Source organism: Carcharodon carcharias, chromosome 3, assembly GCF_017639515.1.
Source record: "Carcharodon carcharias isolate sCarCar2 chromosome 3, sCarCar2.pri, whole genome shotgun sequence".
Taxonomy (NCBI): Eukaryota; Metazoa; Chordata; class Chondrichthyes; order Lamniformes; family Lamnidae; genus Carcharodon; species Carcharodon carcharias.
Window position 1 is genome coordinate 38974542 of NC_054469.1, and position 16421 is coordinate 38990962.

The 16421-nt window shown below is 41.1% G+C and overlaps 1 protein-coding gene across 4 annotated transcripts in view; it reads left to right on the forward strand.

Moving 5' to 3' along the window:
* Nucleotides 1–2938: 2938 nt before the first annotated feature.
* The window catches only part of wdr37 (WD repeat domain 37), a 134458-nt gene continuing 120975 nt past the window's right edge, over nucleotides 2939–16421 (forward strand). Inside the window, exons 1-3 of one of the 4 annotated variants that reach the window (XM_041184716.1) lie at nucleotides 2939–3023; nucleotides 11216–11383; nucleotides 13222–13272. In XM_041184716.1, the coding sequence (XP_041040650.1) occupies nucleotides 11246–11383; nucleotides 13222–13272 (189 nt within the window). In that variant the 5' untranslated portion in view covers nucleotides 2939–3023; nucleotides 11216–11245. Of the gene's footprint in view, nucleotides 3024–11215; nucleotides 11384–13221; nucleotides 13273–16421 lie in introns of those variants that run through there. The other 3 variants (XM_041184717.1, XM_041184718.1, XM_041184719.1) reach the window with 3 other exon arrangements.

The window sequence follows — 16421 nt, forward strand, 5'->3', positions numbered from 1 at the left end:
TGATGCCCAGTTTGGGTTCTGCCAGGGCCACTCAGCTCCTGACCTAATTATAGCCTTGGTTCAAACATGGACAAAAAAGCTTAACTACCGAGGTGAGGTGAGAGTGACTGCCCTTGACATCAAGGCCGCATTTAATTGAGTGGGGCATCAAGGAGCCCTAGCAAAACTGGAGTCAGTGGGAATCAGGGAGAAAACTCTCCACTGGTTGGAGTCATAACTAGCACAAAGGAAGATAGTTGTGGTTGTTAGAGTCAGTCATCTCAGCTCCAGCACATCACTGCAGGAGTTCCTCAGGGTAGTATCCTTGGCCCAGCCATCTTCAACTGCTTCATCAATGACCTTCCTTCCACCATAAAGTCAGAAGTGAGGATGTTCGCTGATGATTGCACAATGTTCAGCACCATTCGTGGCCCCTCAGATACAGAAGCAGTCCATGTCCAAATGCAGCAAGACCTGGAGAATATCCAGGCTTGGGCTGACAAATGGCAAGTAACAAATGGCACCACACAAATGCCAGGCTATGACCATCTCCAACAAGAGAAAATGTAACTATCACTCCTTGACGTTCAATGGCATTACCATCACTGAATCCCCGATTATCAAATCCTGGGGGTTACCATTGACCAGAAACTGAACTTGGCTAGCCATATAAATACTGTGGCTACAAAAGCAAGTCCGAGGCTAGGGATCCTGTGATGAATAACTCACCTCCTGATTCCTCAAAGCCTGTCCACCATCTACAAAGCACATTCCCCACTTGCTTGGGTGAATGCAGCTCCCACAACACTCAAGAAGCTTGACACCTTCCAGGAAAAAGCAACTGGCTTGATTGGCATCACATCCACAAACATTCACTCCCTCCACCACCAACACACAGTAGCAGCAGTGTGTGACATCTGCAAGATGCACTGCAAGAATTCACATAGGCTCCCTAGTCCTTCCCAATCAACAACCACTACCATCTAGAAGGACAAAGGCAGCAGATACATGGGAACACCACCACCTGGAAGTTCCCCTCCAAGCCACTCACCATTCTGATTTGGAAATTTATCACCGTTCCTTCACTGTCGCTGAGTCAAAATTCTGGAACTCCCTCCCTAACAGTACTGTGGGTGTACCTACACCACATGGACTGCAGCGGTTCAAGAAGGCAGCTCACCACGACCTTCTCAAGGGTTACTAGGGATGGGCAATAAATATAAAAACAAAAAAACTGCGGATGCTGGAAATCCAAATCAAAAACAGAATTACCTGGAAAAACTCAGCAGGTCTGGCAGCATCGGCGGAGAAGAAAAGAGTTGACGTTTCGAGTCCTCATGACCCTTCGACAGAACTTGAGTTCGAGTCCAAGAAAGAGTTGAAATATAAGCTGGTTTAAAGTGTATGTGTGGGGGGCGGAGAGATAGAGAGACAGAGAGGTGGGGAGGGGGGGGGCGGTGTGGTTGTAGGGACAAACAAGCAGTGATAGAAGCAGATCATCAAAAGATGTCAACAACAATAGTACAATAGAACACATAGGTGTTAAAGTTAAAGTTGGTGATATTATCTAAACGAATGTGCTAATTAAGAATGGATGGTAGGGCACTCAAAGTATAGCTCTAGTGGGTTTTTTTTTATAATGGAAATAGGTGGGAAAAGGAAAATCTTTATAATTTATTGGAAAAAAAAGGGAAGGGGGAAACAGAAAGGGGGTGGGGATGGGGGAGGGAGCTCACGACCTAAAGTTGTTGAATTCAATATTCAGTCCGGATGGCTGTAAAGTGCCTAGTCGGAAGATGAGGTGTTGTTCCTCCAGTTTGCGTTGGGCTTCACTGGAACAATGCAGCAAGCCAAGGACAGACATGTGGGCAAGAGAGCAGGGTGGGGTGTTAAAATGGCAAGCGACGGGGAGGTTTGGGTCATTCTTGCGGACAGACCGCAGGTGTTCTGCAAAGCGGTCGCCCAGTTTACGTTTGGTCTCGCCAATGTAGAGGAGACCACATTGGGAGCAACGAATGCAGTAGACTAAGTTGGGGGAAATGCAAGTGAAATGCTGCTTCACTTGAAAGGAGTGTTTGGGTCCTTGGACGGTGAGGAGAGAGAAAGTGAAGGGGCAGGTGTTGCATCTTTTGTGTGGGCATGGGGTGGTGCCATAGGAGGGGGTTGAGGAGTAGGGGGTGATGGAGGAGTGGACCAGGGTGTCCCGGAGGGAGCGATCCCTACGGAATGCCGATAAGGGGGGTGAAGGGAAGATGTGTTTGGTGGTGGCATCATGCTGGAGTTGGCGGAAACGGCGGAGGATGATCCTTTGAATGCGGAGGCTGGTGGGATGATAAGTGAGGACAAGGGGGACCCTATCATGTTTCTGGGAGGGAGGAGAAGGCGTGAGGGCGGATGCGCGGGAGATGGGCCGGACACGGTTGAGAGCCCTGTCAACGACCGTGGGTGGAAAACCTCGGTTAAGGAAGAAGGAGGACATGTCAGAGGAACTGTTTTTGAATGTAGCATCATCGGAACAGATACGACGGAGGCGAAGGAACTGAGAGAATGGGATGGAGTCCTTACAGGAAGCGGGGTGTGAGGAGCTGTAGTCGAGATAGCTGTGGTAATAAATGCTGGCTGAGCCAGCGAAGCCCACATTCCTTGAATGAACAAAAAAAACTATCGCTATATGGTGTAACATTCAAGAAAAACCTTCTCAAGCACTCAAATACCACCTTCTTAATAGCAACTACAGGTGAGCAATAAAAGCTAAGGGCACATCCCAATAATGCTCACAAAAAATAGCATGCAAACATTAAATGAAAAAAATACCAATGGTTGTGTACTGTAAGTGTGTATATGGACAGTGCAGCATCATGTGGAGAGAATCAGACTCCGGTGAGGGCGCTGGAAAAGAGCATGCGCAGATATGCGGCTGTTTGGCCACTTTGGATTCCAGATCCTGCGCCTGCGCAGACCGGGCCGGGATTCTTGGCTGACCTTTCACCTTTTCGCAGTGACAAGAGCCCGGATGAGTTTGCAGGATGTCGTTTTGAAAGGAGGTGAGTATTTTGAGAAAAATAATTGTAGAAGCGCCGGTGAATGGAAAGGGAGGGGGGCTCTGGTGCATATTAAATGAGCCGCCAGTTAACGGAAGGGGCTCCGGCTCCCCGTAAAGCGGCCGGTGAACAGCTTCAATCAGCCTTAAAGAGCCCCTTGGGCGGCTGGTCTGAATGGAGAGGTTCAACAGCTCCATGAATTCCTGATCATCATCTGGGCTGTCGCTGGGTGCAGCTGGTATCTTGACAATTGTTGTTTGTATTTTGGGCACTCGATAGTTTGAGTGATTTTACATTTCCAAGAATCTGATGCTTTTCAGACAGTTTGGAAACCATTAATGTTTTTGGTTGTGAGGGAGGTTCACGCACCTGGAGCATCAGATTTGCCTATTCCTTTTGGACCTTACTGTTGTAATTTCACTGTATCCTGCACTGATGATTCTGCCGAACGTGAGAGCCGAGCTCTTCCGCACATTAGACAAGTTGCTATTTACTATTCAGCTCACCGCTTCAGATCAGCACCCTGATTCTCAGGAGTGACATTGCTGTTGGCCAGCTCCTGCAGTCAGCTGTGAGATGTTCCTAGCTGGTGATGGTAGCAGGATAGTGTAAAGATCATTTGATTCGCCCTCGTATCTATTTTCCTGTTCATCCTGCCTTGCTTGCCATTCCAATTTGCGACACAGAAATGCTGGGTTGGTAATGTTGAATCATCCATGTAAATAACATGTCCTGAGCAGCACAGCTGTGCTCTTAAATTGACCACAATGTTTTGTGCATTTAAGGTTGCTAATTTAGCCTGCTAATAAATACACATAAGAGATAACAAGATTAGCGAAGTGTATCTAGACAACACAATAGTTGCTTTTCACTTTTCTTCTGAAATTTCATTCCAGCTTCCAAAATGCAACATTTTACCAACTATGATCCCAACTACAATGATCTGCATTCCACAAACCAGTTATCTGTATTACCAACAGCAAATTATTTGTTGTTTCACATATAATTGATCATCTTTACCTTTATTCTTATTATTGACAATCTCTGTCCATGCAGATTTTCAAAAAGGTTATCTGGTAGAGCATCAAATATGAGGGAAGATTGTTGTTAATGTTGTAGTCATCTTCGGTGATTAGTTTTTTGATACTCTAATGTTTATATTATCAATGCCTTTCATGATTTTTTTAAAGATCTAAATTATGTCACCTCTCAACCTTTCTGCAATAAATTAGAAATTTCAATTTTTTGTATCAATGGTGTGCCACTGGTTGCAATTGTTCAGAAAGGAGATAAAAGAGAAAAACTGCACATCTTTGATAACTATCACTTCCCAGGTGCCAAGAAAGGATGTTGGAAGTGCAGGAAATGTGGGCTGCTTCTTGTTGTCCCCAGGAAGGACTGGTGTCAACTGTGGCAAGCTCTTCTGGTCTTTCTTGATCGTATGTGTTAGGCTGTTTGTCAAGAATTGGAAATCTTATGGTGACCAGCTGTGTGGTTGTGTGAATATGTTCATGAGATGTACAGAGCTGTACATAATATTAGGCAGGAAATTTTTTCTCATCAGTTTGTTAGTTTTACATTGCAGTCTCAGCTGAACCATCTGCCTGTTGGTACTGGTATCTTGCTCTGCTGTCCCTTTGATCTGCAGTGATATTGTGGGGACAGTCCAACCACCATCATTTTTTTTGGGCTTTTGATTAAGGGCTGTAATTAACAGTTAAGCAATATGAGTAATGGGACATAGCAATGTAGGAACAAGACTAGGGTATTCGGCCTCTTGAGGTGGTTTCACCTTCGATTAGATCATGGTGGATCTGCATTTCAACTCCCATCAACCCGCTTTGATTCTGTAGCCCTTACTATCCTTAACAAAAATCTGTCAGTCTCAGTTTTGAAACTTAGGAATCACCTAACCTCAAATGTTTTTTGGGGAGGAAGAGAGTGCCAGATTTCTTCTACTTTTGTGTGAAGAAGGACATCCTGACAGCAATCCTGAACTAGTTTCTCTCTATCCTTCCTATTGAATCCTATAATAATCTTAAGCACCTCAACTAGATTTCCCCTTTGCTTTCTTTTGTTTGTTGGTGGGAGTGATACTGAGACCAGTAACATAGCAGCTGAATGGAATAGAGGACTGAGGCTTAGTGGGAGCAACTTGAAAAGTTTCATTTAATGAAGACCTACGCATCCATGAAGGAGGATTTAAAACTCTCATAAGGTTCGAGGAAGAATCCCGACCTGATGCCAATTTGCATTTAATGTAGTAAAATGTCCCAAGGTACTCTACAAGAGCTTTATCAAACAAAATTCAACACCAAGCCACGTAAAGCGATAGTAGGACAGGTGACCAAAATCTTGGCCAAAGTAATAGGTTTTAAGACAAATCTTAAAGGCGGAATGAGAGGGGGAGAGGTTTAGGGAGAGAACTCCAGAGCTTTGAGTCTGGTCAATGGACGGCATGGCTGGCAGTGGTGGGCCGATGAAAACTGGGGATGCACAAGAAGCACAGAGATATCAGAGGGTTGGATGTCACAAATCTCATTTGATGGGAAGGTACTTTCTTCTGCGATATAACTTCTGCAAAATCAAGAGCATACCTTGAAAAGCTTTACATTTCTTTGGATATCTCATGAGAGAAAAGCCTAGATTTGGGCTAATTGATTTAATACTCTGAATGAAACACTTTTGAACAGTGAATGCTTCACAAACTGCTTACTTAAGCTACAGTGTTTTTGACCGAAGCAAATTGCTAAAGGTAATCCCCTTACAGAATTTGGGGCATGAGCTGCAAGTTATTGAAATATCTATTTGGAATTCAAGAGAATAATGAATGGTATTCATTTTCAATTTTGGTTTGGGTGGATTAGTGTGTTTTTGTGTCTGTCATTCATGTTGTAACTTGCTGTGAATTGACAAATAAGATTGAGGATAAGTTTATACCAGTGTGGTATTTGTACAGGGCTTACTTTACAAGAGCAAAGGGAGTATGTTGTTCCTGGCCATTAATATCACCATATAATACATTTTGTTATTTCATGATTGGCCTTTCTCCAGAATCTTCAAAATCTATTTTTAAGGGATCTAAGTAACTAAATAAGGAAATAGAAGCCAGATTACCCTCACTAAACATAAAGCCATCCAAAACTTTGCTGCCCATGTCCTAGGTCGCACCGAGTCCTGTTCACTAAATTGACCCTCAGTTAAGCAATGCCTCAGTTTTTAAAATTCTCATCATTTTCCATTCTTTCCACAGCCTTGCCCCTCCCTATCTGTGTAATCTCCTCCAATCCTACAACCCTCCAGGATATTAATGCTTCTCTAATCCTGGCCTCATGAGTTCACTGATTTTCATCACTCCACCACTGGTAATGGTATCTTCATTGTCATGGCTATTAGATCTGGAATCCCTTCTCTAAACCTCTCCATTTCTCTATCTCTCTCTTTCCTCCTTTAAGACATTCCTTAAAATCTACTTTTTGGATCAACCTTTTGGTCATCTGTCCTAATATCCTCTCACGTGGTTCAATATCTCATAACACTCCTAGGAAGCACCTTTGTTCCTGAGCTACTTAATGCTTAGTTCTGTTAAAAGTAAAAGTATTATTTATTTTGCTAAAAGGTAGATTATACCTTGCACATGAATGACCATATTTACAAGAGCAGATGTGTTAAAAATGTGGTGCTGATTGATTCAATTGAAGCATCTGGAAAATTCTGCCACAGAATGAAATATACATGGTATGAATTCTCTATTTTGTCTATAACCAAGCTTTAATTTTAATTTGTTAGGTATGTCTTTGATGTCCATGTGTCCCTAATATTGCACTACAAGTTAATTAACACACACAGCTTTGAAGATTCAGTTCAAAACAGGAGATATCGAAATCAGCATACCTTAATGTAACACTATCATTAAATCAGTAAGATTCAGGTCCGAACGCATCATGTGAAGCTCTCTCATTGCTCTGGTCATGCTTTATCATGTCTCCAAAACAGAAAGGGAACAACGAAGCCTTAGAAATGGTGCAAAGCAAAACTAAGGTAGATCCTCAATATTAAAAGCCTGAGTTCTGAGGAAAGGCTAGAAAGACATTGGCTCCTCAGCCTTTATAGGAGCCGAATAAGAGTGGACTTTATGAAAGGATTGGAAAGGTCGATCTGAGCACTGTTTCAGTTTAAATCACCATATCAAGAGAATGAAGTATAGGTACAAACTGATAAAAGACAGCTTTAGGGTCTGAATTCAGGAAACACTATTTTTTGCCCAAAGAGTGAAAATATGGGTAATGATCTCCCAGTTCCAGGTAAGATGATTCAAAGCAAAAACTCTGGGTCAATCAAGATGCAGTTAGATGTTAGCATGTAAGTAGCATAGACTTCAATGGGATAATAAGCTGGAAAGACTGAACGATGTCCCTCATCTACACTTAACCTTGTCATTGGGAGACTAGACAATAGGGGATTCTTTTGCTTCCAAATAGTTTGCATGTTTCATATTTCTTAAGCTTTTTAATATTGTGCCAAATACCTCCACGTGAAAATCTTGTTAATAAGCTAAGGTTCAGGTGCACGGAGGGCCATAGTGGTAGTTATGATAGGAATTTGAGAATGTATATGAATGTTCAGTCATGAGAATGAATATTGGTGAATTAGCTAGGGTATTTCATATGATTCTGCTTGGTCAAAGCATAGCATTGTATTTCTGGTTCACTGCTTTATTCATGGTTTCTTGTTGATCTCAAGCAATTAAAAATGCCATTAGATCTGTGTCAAATACAAGTTGTAAATATTCTGCTTTGAAAGTGTGGACTCTTTAAGATGTGGTGTTTGAATTTGCCTGCTATGTGGTGTGCATTTACAGGGATACTAAAAATCTGAGGGTTGTTTTTGTATCTACAGGATTATTAGCAATCTAGGGATTTTGGTGATGCATATTGTGCCAAGCGTCTTATCAGCTTAAATGCTTGTAATAGTTTATAACTCCCTGTTGGCATAGTTGGAACATATGTACCCTCTGTATACATTCCAGCAATCAGCACCCACACAGACTATGCTTGCTGACTGAGTCTGCTCTTACCATCTCTTGGTCAGGTTCTCCTCCTTTTTGTTCTCGCTTGAAGTTTCCTTTCAGCTGTATTTGGTCGTGCCCCTTGCCTTTTGAGGGTGTCCCCCCCCCCCCCCCCCCCCCCCCCCCCCCCCGTTTAGCTGATTGTTTTTGTCTTACTCTTTTGTCCTGTCTCATTTTTCTGTTCTGTCTGCCTGACAGGGATAGCCAAAATACTTCCTTCATTATTGGGCTATCACCATTCAATACGATCATGGCTGATCATCAGCCTTAACTCCTCTTTCTTGCCCAGTCCCCAGATCCCTTGATTCCCTGAGATACCGAAAATCTAAGTCTGCCTTAAATATACTCAACAATGGAGAATCCACAATCCTCTAGGGCAGAGAATTCCAAAGATTCACAATCCTTTGAGTGAAGCTTTTAGTAGAGATAAGCCAGAGAATGACAGGCCAGTGAGTATCATGTCAGTGGGAGGGAAACTATTGGAGAAAATTCTGAAGGATGAATCTATCTCCAATTGGAGAGGCAAGGTTTGATCAGGGATAGTCAGCATGGCTTTGTCAGAGGGAGGTCAGGTCTAACAAATTTGATTGAATTTTTTGAGGAGGTGATCAGGTGTGTAGATGAGGGTAGTGTAGTTGGTGTAGTTTATATGGATTTCAGCAAAGCCCTTTGACAAGGCCCCATATGGGAAACTTATAAAGAAGGCAAATGCACATGGGATACAGGGTAATTTGATAAGGTGGATTCAAAATTGGCTTAGTTGTAGGAGACAGAGGGTGTTGACAGAAGGATGCTTCAGTGATTGGAAGCAAGTGTCCAGTAGCGTACCACAGGGATCTGTACTGGGTCCCCTACTATTCGTCATTTATATAAACGACATACATCAAATGACAAAAATAAAAATACCTGGAAAAACTCAGCAGGTCTGACACCATCTGCAGAGAGGAACACAGTAAACGTTTCGAGTCTGTATGACTCTTCAACAGCTGCTGAATTTTTCCAGGTATTTTTATTTTTGTTTTGGATTTCCAGCATCTGCAGTTTTTTGCTTTTGTACATCAGATGACTATGTGGGGGGTAGGATTAGTAAGTTTGCTGTTGACACAAAGATTGGCCGGGTGATTAACAGTGAGGTTGAGTGTCTTGGGCTGCAGGAAGATATAGACGGGATGGTCAAATGGGCAGTTAAGTGGCAGATGGAATTTAACCCTGACAAGTGTGAGGTGATACACTTTGGAAAGAGTATGAAAGTTTGACCAGGAAGTATTCAATGAACGGCATGACACGAGGAAGTTCTGAGGAACAAAGGGACCTTAGCGTGTGTGTCCATAGATCTCTGAAGGCGGAGGGCCATGTCAGTGGGGTGGTGAAAAAGGTATATGTGACACTTGCCTTTATCAATAGAAGCATAGATTACAAAAGTAGGGAGGTCATGTTGGAGTTGTATAGAACCTTGGTGAGGCCACAGCTGGAGTACTGTGTACAGTTCTGGTCGCCACATTATAGGAAGGATGTGATTGCACTGGAGGGGGTGCAGAGGATATTCACCAGGATGTTGCCTGGGATGAAACATTTAAGTTATGAAGAGAGGTTGGATAGACTTGGGTTGTTTTCGTTGGAGCAGAGAAAACTGAGGGGCGACCTGATCGAGGTATACAAGATTATGAGGGGCATGGACAGGGTGGATAGGGAGCAGCTGTTCCCCTTAATTGAAGGATCAGTCATGAGGGGACATAAGATCAAGGTGAGGGGCAGGAGGTTTAGGGGGGATGTGAGGAAAAACATTTTTACCCAGAGGGTGGTGACAGTCTGGAATGCGCTGCCTGGGAGGTTGGTGGAGGCGGGTTGCCTCACATCCTTTAAAAAGTACCTGGATGAGCACTTGGCATGTCATAACATTCAAGGCTATGGGCCAAGTGCTGGTAAATGGGATTAGGTAGGTAGGTCGGGTGTTTCTCACGTGTCGGTACAGACTGGATGGGCCGACGAGCCTCTTCTGCATTGTGTGACTCTGATTTTGTGAAGAAATTTCTCCTCAGCTCAGTTCTAAATGATTGACCCCTTATCTGAAACTGTGCCTGTACCTGCCCCATGCTCTATCCCAGCCAGGTGAAACAATGTCTCAGTGTCTACCCTGTCAAGACCCTTCAGGATTCTGGATGTTTGAATGAGATCATCTCTCATTCTTCTAAACTCCAGAGGATATAGACCCAATGTACACAGTCTCTCATAATGAGTCAAACCTCTCATCCAGTACTGTGGGTACTGGAGATCTGAAATAAAAACAAAGTGCTGGAAAAACTCAGTAGGTCTGGCAGCATCTGTGGACAGAGAAACAGAGTTAGCCCAGTTCTGAAGAAGAGTCATATTGACCTTGAAACGTTAACCCTGTTTCCCTCTCCACGGATGCTGCCAGACCTGCAGTGTTTTTATCTCATTCCATGTACTGGTTTAGTGAACCTTTGCTGCACCACATAATGCAAGGCACTTGATTTATTTTTGAAAAATTAATACTTTTTTTATGTATCCTCTGTATAGTGCTGCGAAGTTTGTGTGCAGAATGTTGCAGAAGCTCTTGAATGTTGAAGTCATTTTCGTGATAAAAATGCATCTTTTTTAAAAAAACCCTCAACTTTGGTCAAAGTGATGGTAAAAAGAAACGCTAGATCCTTTTATTCCCATTGCTGTTTTCTTGAGAATCTCAGATATAAATATGCTAATACTCTTTTAGTTTTTTTGCACTAAACATCAGATGTTAAAGTAAGTTAAAATAAAACCCGAGTGCAAAAATATTTTAAATCGTATTCTACCAGAGCAATGTTCTGTTGGAACAGAGAAAAGCTCCTTCCATATGACTGTCCTATTTAAGTAACAAAAATGATATTATATTGATAGGCCTTGCATAGAAATAAGTCATCAATTTTGTAGATCAGTAGCTGTGCAGCGCCTTGAGTTATTGTGTTAAATATTGTGATTGAGTGACGGATGGTTAGAGTGAATTATGAATTCTGGCTCAGGCACAATGGGCCGAATGGCTTTCTTTGGTGTTGTCTCATTTTATAATTTGATGCGTGTGGTTAGTTTTGTCAAATGATGTGTATTTAATATACTTCATAAATCTTTGTAGGTGACCAGGTGAAGAGATCACCAGGAAGTGATGCCTATTGAAAGTGGAAGCAGTGCAGCTGCACGGCAGGTGAAACCGAAACGTAAACCTCACGCTATCTCTATTAGAAGGACAAACAGTTCTGAGCAGGAACGTGTCTCATCACAGCGTGACATGTTGGAAGGACAGGTATCGTAAACTAATATGGATTTTTGGTAACTTAGAGATTGTGATGCTATCAGTACTACTGACTGACTGATTTTAAACTCAGTTGCTCGTGTATTGATTCCGTCATTAGAAATACACTTTTTTTAAAAAAAAACTAAAATTAGTTTAGCTCCAAAGGAAGAATTAGTTCCTGGCTAAATTTGACTTTTGCCTGCACAGTCAGGTAATACACAGCAGATTTGTAACCATCTGAAGAAAGAGATTAAGATTTTGGTTTGCAATCCTTCACCCTAACCTAGAACATGACTAGTTTTTTTTTTCTTTTTTCCTATCTTGAAACTGCTGTGTATTCCCGGGATTTTCTATTTTCATTCCTGACATAATTTTTGTTTCTGATGGATTTTAAATAAAGCATGTGTTGAAACTTTATGGAGTGACCTTGCAACAGATTTTAATGTAATGCCTCCATTGGTATTTAAGGTCAGAAAGGTAAAAGCCATGATCTTGCTGTGATATGTGTTTGCTGTTAAGTGTTGAATAGTTTAATTGCATTCTTCTCAAACTGCTGATGTATGAAAGGAAAAGCTGAGGTTGTATGAAATAAATATTAACCTTATGGTGATATCAAACAAATTTGCAATAAATTAATGGAAATACATATCCTATATCTCTCTAAAATGCAAATAATTTACTGTTTCTACACAGACAAAATATAATTATACAACAAACAATTACAATTTCCATCAAGTTATATGTAAATTAAATGCACTGTATCAAAACTTAATCAATTTAACACATGTTAAACACAGCAATGTTAGAGTTTGCATAAAAATATACCTTTAATGTTAGATATTTGGCAGTGTCTTAATTAAGTCTCTTATTTTAACTAAGCTTTATAATATTTCATAATGTTTTAGAAATGGCGTATAATCCACTTAATCAGTTTATACGTTTCATGTATTTGCGTAAAATCCTGTTAAGTGTAGATTTAATGTGGGCGTTTTCAGTCAAAGTGACTTCTTGGTAAGGAAATTTGTAGTTGCACAAATTAAGAACAAGAATCCTACACAAATGATTGATCCCGATTGACAAATATAGAATTTAGGTTATTGTTTGTTTGTTGAACATGGTTGTGCCAAGTCATTATGGCGGTTGGCCCTGTAGCTTACTCTGGGAGAGTGTACGCACTTGCTCCAAGACCGGCCCCAATCTCCTCTCAGTTCCAGACTTCCAATAACACTGACTTCTCTCCTATTCCCAGTCTTCTGCTCTCATTTCTCTTGCTTCTTACCATCTGCACAATAGTGGCAGCACACATAACAGTCAGTGTGCATGAATGTCAAACTTCCTGCTTTTTAGTGGTTGATGAATTTTCTTTCTCCTAGATCATAACTTTATTTTTTAAAGGGGTGTCTATATGTGGGTCACCTTGCGTGTTGTGTCTAGGTGGCAGAATTATTATCGTTAATGATGAAAATGGAGGTAGAGATTGTGGAATTGAACACTTAAATTTACCTTTATATTGTGATAAAAGGTAGAGATCATAATTTTAACTGAGAAAATACCAGACAATTAATCAGAATAAATCATATCAGTGAGAATTTATAAGAAATGTCCCATATGAAATAGTATGTTTCCATTCTCATAACACAGCTTACTATGTACATTTAATCTATTTGGAAAATGATAAAGACCTGGATTTGAGTTGAACCGAATTGAGGAATTTTGATATATTTAAACCAGTTTTATAAATCATCGCCCACTAATGGAAGTTTAGTCTTTTCATTCCCTCCCAAACTATTATATACATTTTTTAATAAATATAAAACTATTGCCATCCATTTTCTTGCTATTTGTAGGGAGCGATGATGTCGGCTGTCTGTGAGGAAATCTGTGTGCAGTCAGTGGAGGTTGGTGTGAACGTACGGAATATGGCTAGGGAGCTGTGTTGGTGTGCACGTTTTAATTTCCTTTTAATTCCAGAAAATTAATGGCAGATGCTTGTGAAGATCACAAAAAACAGATTTTCTTCCTGATGCCTAGCAACCTGGTTTTTGATGAGCATATGTATTTTTAGTTGCTTATTCTGGGAATGGGAAGAAGTCAAGAAGACAGATGGTTGGGGTGAAGTATTAAAACTGATTGATTTACAGTAATGTACAACAGTTTTGGATTGTTATTTTTGAAGTTGTTTTTGATCTGATCTGTTCATTGGGTACTATAGTAGATTTATTTCACAATTATGCAAATATAGATCATTTTGCTTCTTGTTTCAATACGATACAAAAAGGCTAGGTTACCACTGATCAAAATCTTGACCTGCATTTGTTACTAAGCAATAATCCTGTCAAGGAACATTAAGCAGTTAAGCTGCACAGCAATAATAAACTCATTTGCACTAGAAATGTTCAGTGATAGCTTGCATGAAATCGGTAACACTTTTCTTGCTCCACAAAATGGGATAGCCTGCTCTTGTTTCTCAATCAGCAGCATCTCAGGTTGTTACAGTCACACCATATGTCTCTTAGATCTTTCATATAAAACTCCTTAAGTTTCCCTAAAGTAGTTTATTTTCTCAGCCCAAAATAGTGCACTGATTAGTCACCTGACTTGGCCTCTCCTCAGTTCATCTGCTGCTGAAATCCTCATTTATGCCTTTGTTATCTCTAGACTTGACTATTCTAATGCATTCCTGACTGCCCTTGTTTTGTTCTCCATAAACTTGCTCCCAAAATTCTGCTGCCTGTGTCCTAACTTGCACCAAGTCCTGTTCACCAAAACCCATTCTAGCTGAAATACATTGTCTCTCAATCGAGCAATGACTCGATTTTAAAATCCTCATTTTTGTTTTCAAATTTCTCCATGGCCTTCACCCTCATTTCTGTAATTTCCTCCAGCTGCTACGAGATATCCTGTCTCTTGAGCATCTCCGATCTTAATCTCTCCACCATTGCTGGCTGTACCTTCATCTGCCTTTGTCCTAAGCTCTGGAATTGTGTCCTGAAATTCCTCCATGCCTCTACCTCTTTTTCCTTTTTAAATTGCTTCTTAAAACTATCGCTCTGACCAAACTTTATTGCCATATGTGGCTCAGTTGCAAATTGTGCTTATATGATCCTGTGAAGTGCCTCTGGATGATTTATTACATTCGATGTGCTATATGAATGCAACTTGTTGTTAAATTTGGTATCACCCTTGCCTCTGAGTCAGAAATCTATGAACTCAAGCTGCACTCTAGGACCTGAGCACCCTAGGACCTACCAAACCCACAAGGACAAGGGCAGCAGACACATGGAAACACTGCTGGAGGTTTCCCTCCAAGCCATTAACCATCCTGATTTGGAAATGTATCGCCGTTCCTTCACTGTCGCTGGGTGAAAATCCTGGAACTCCCTCCCTAACAGTACTGTGGGTGTGCTTGCACCACATGGACTGCAGCGGTTCAAGAAGTAGTTCACCATCACCTGCTCAAGGGCAATTAGGAACAGGTAATAAATGCTGGCCTAGCCAGCAGTGTCCACATCCCATGAATTAATTTAAGAAAAATGTAGTGCAGCCTTTAGGGAGTTTTATGTTATTAGACATGCTATCTTTTGTATAGGGCATTAAACCAAGGCCCTGCTTTCTTTTGTGGACTTTTCTTGAAGAACGCACAGTTCTCTTGGTGTCCTGGCCAATATTCTACCTTGAACCAGCACTATCCAAAACTTATCAACTGATTGTTTGTCTCATTTGCTGGTCACATGAAAACTGAGTGCCATGTTTATTTGTGTAATAATAGTGATTCAATTTCAAAAATCAATTCATTGAGCATGAAGTACTTTGGGACGTCCTAAAGAATTGATAAAGTGGCATATAAATGCAGGTTTTTTTCTTTTAAAGTCTGTAATCAGTTAATCTTATTACAGTGACTGAGCTGTTGTGTGCTCAAAGTGACTTGGAGAAGCTAAAAAGCTAAACGAGTGAGCATAATTTGTCGGATGGAATACAATGAGGAGGAATATGAGGTTATCCACTTTGGTAGGAAAAACAGAGCTTCTTAAATGGTGAGAGGCTGGGAAGTATTGAACATCAAAGTAACATGGGTGTCCTTGTTCATACATCACTGAAAGCTGACATGGAGGTACAGCAAGCAGTTAAGAAGGAAAATGGTATGTTGGCCTTTATTGCAAGAGGATTTAAGCATAGGAGTAAAAATGTCTTACTGCAATTATATAGAGCCTTCGTGAGAGCACACTTGGAATACCGTGTGCAGTTTTGACCTCTTTACAGAAGGAAAGACATACTTGCCATAGAAGGAGTGCAACAAAGGTTCACTAAATTAATACCTGGGATGGAGAGATTGTCCTTGAGGAACGATTAAATAGACTGGGTCTTTATTCTCTGGAGCTTAGGAGAATGAGAGGTGACCTCATTCAAACATACAAAATTCTTAGAGGGCTCAATAGGGTAGGTACAGGAAGGATGTTTCCCCTGGCTGGGGGGGTCTGGAACTAGGGAACAGTCTTGAGAATAAGGGACAGGCAATTTAGGACTGAGATGAGGGTGTTGAATTTTTGGAATTTGCTGCCCCAGAGGGCTGTGGAGGCTTAGCCGTTGGCTATGTTCAAGACTGAGATTGATAGATTTCTACAAATTAAAAACATCAAGGGATACAGGGATAGTGCAGGAAAATATTGTTGAAGTAGAAGATCAACCATGATCTCACTGAGTGGTGGAATGGGCTAAAAGGGCTGAATGGCCTACTCCTCATATTTCTTATGTTCTCTCTTCCATTTCAGTATGCATTCTTGTACCAAATTCCTCTCATCATTTTCTATATGATCAAATTCGCCCAAGACTTGAATTCTGCTCTGGAGAGGCCATTCGAGCACCTTTGTGGTACTGTAACACATGACATAAGAAAATGCTAGTCTTGTACATGATCCATCTCCCATCTCTCTCCATTGACACTTGTCTTTATGTTGACACCATTGTGCTCATTGATGCTCTGAACTTCCCTCTGTTATTCCTCCTGTTCCTACACAAGTCTTTCTGATTTTCTTTATCTTCGCTGTGC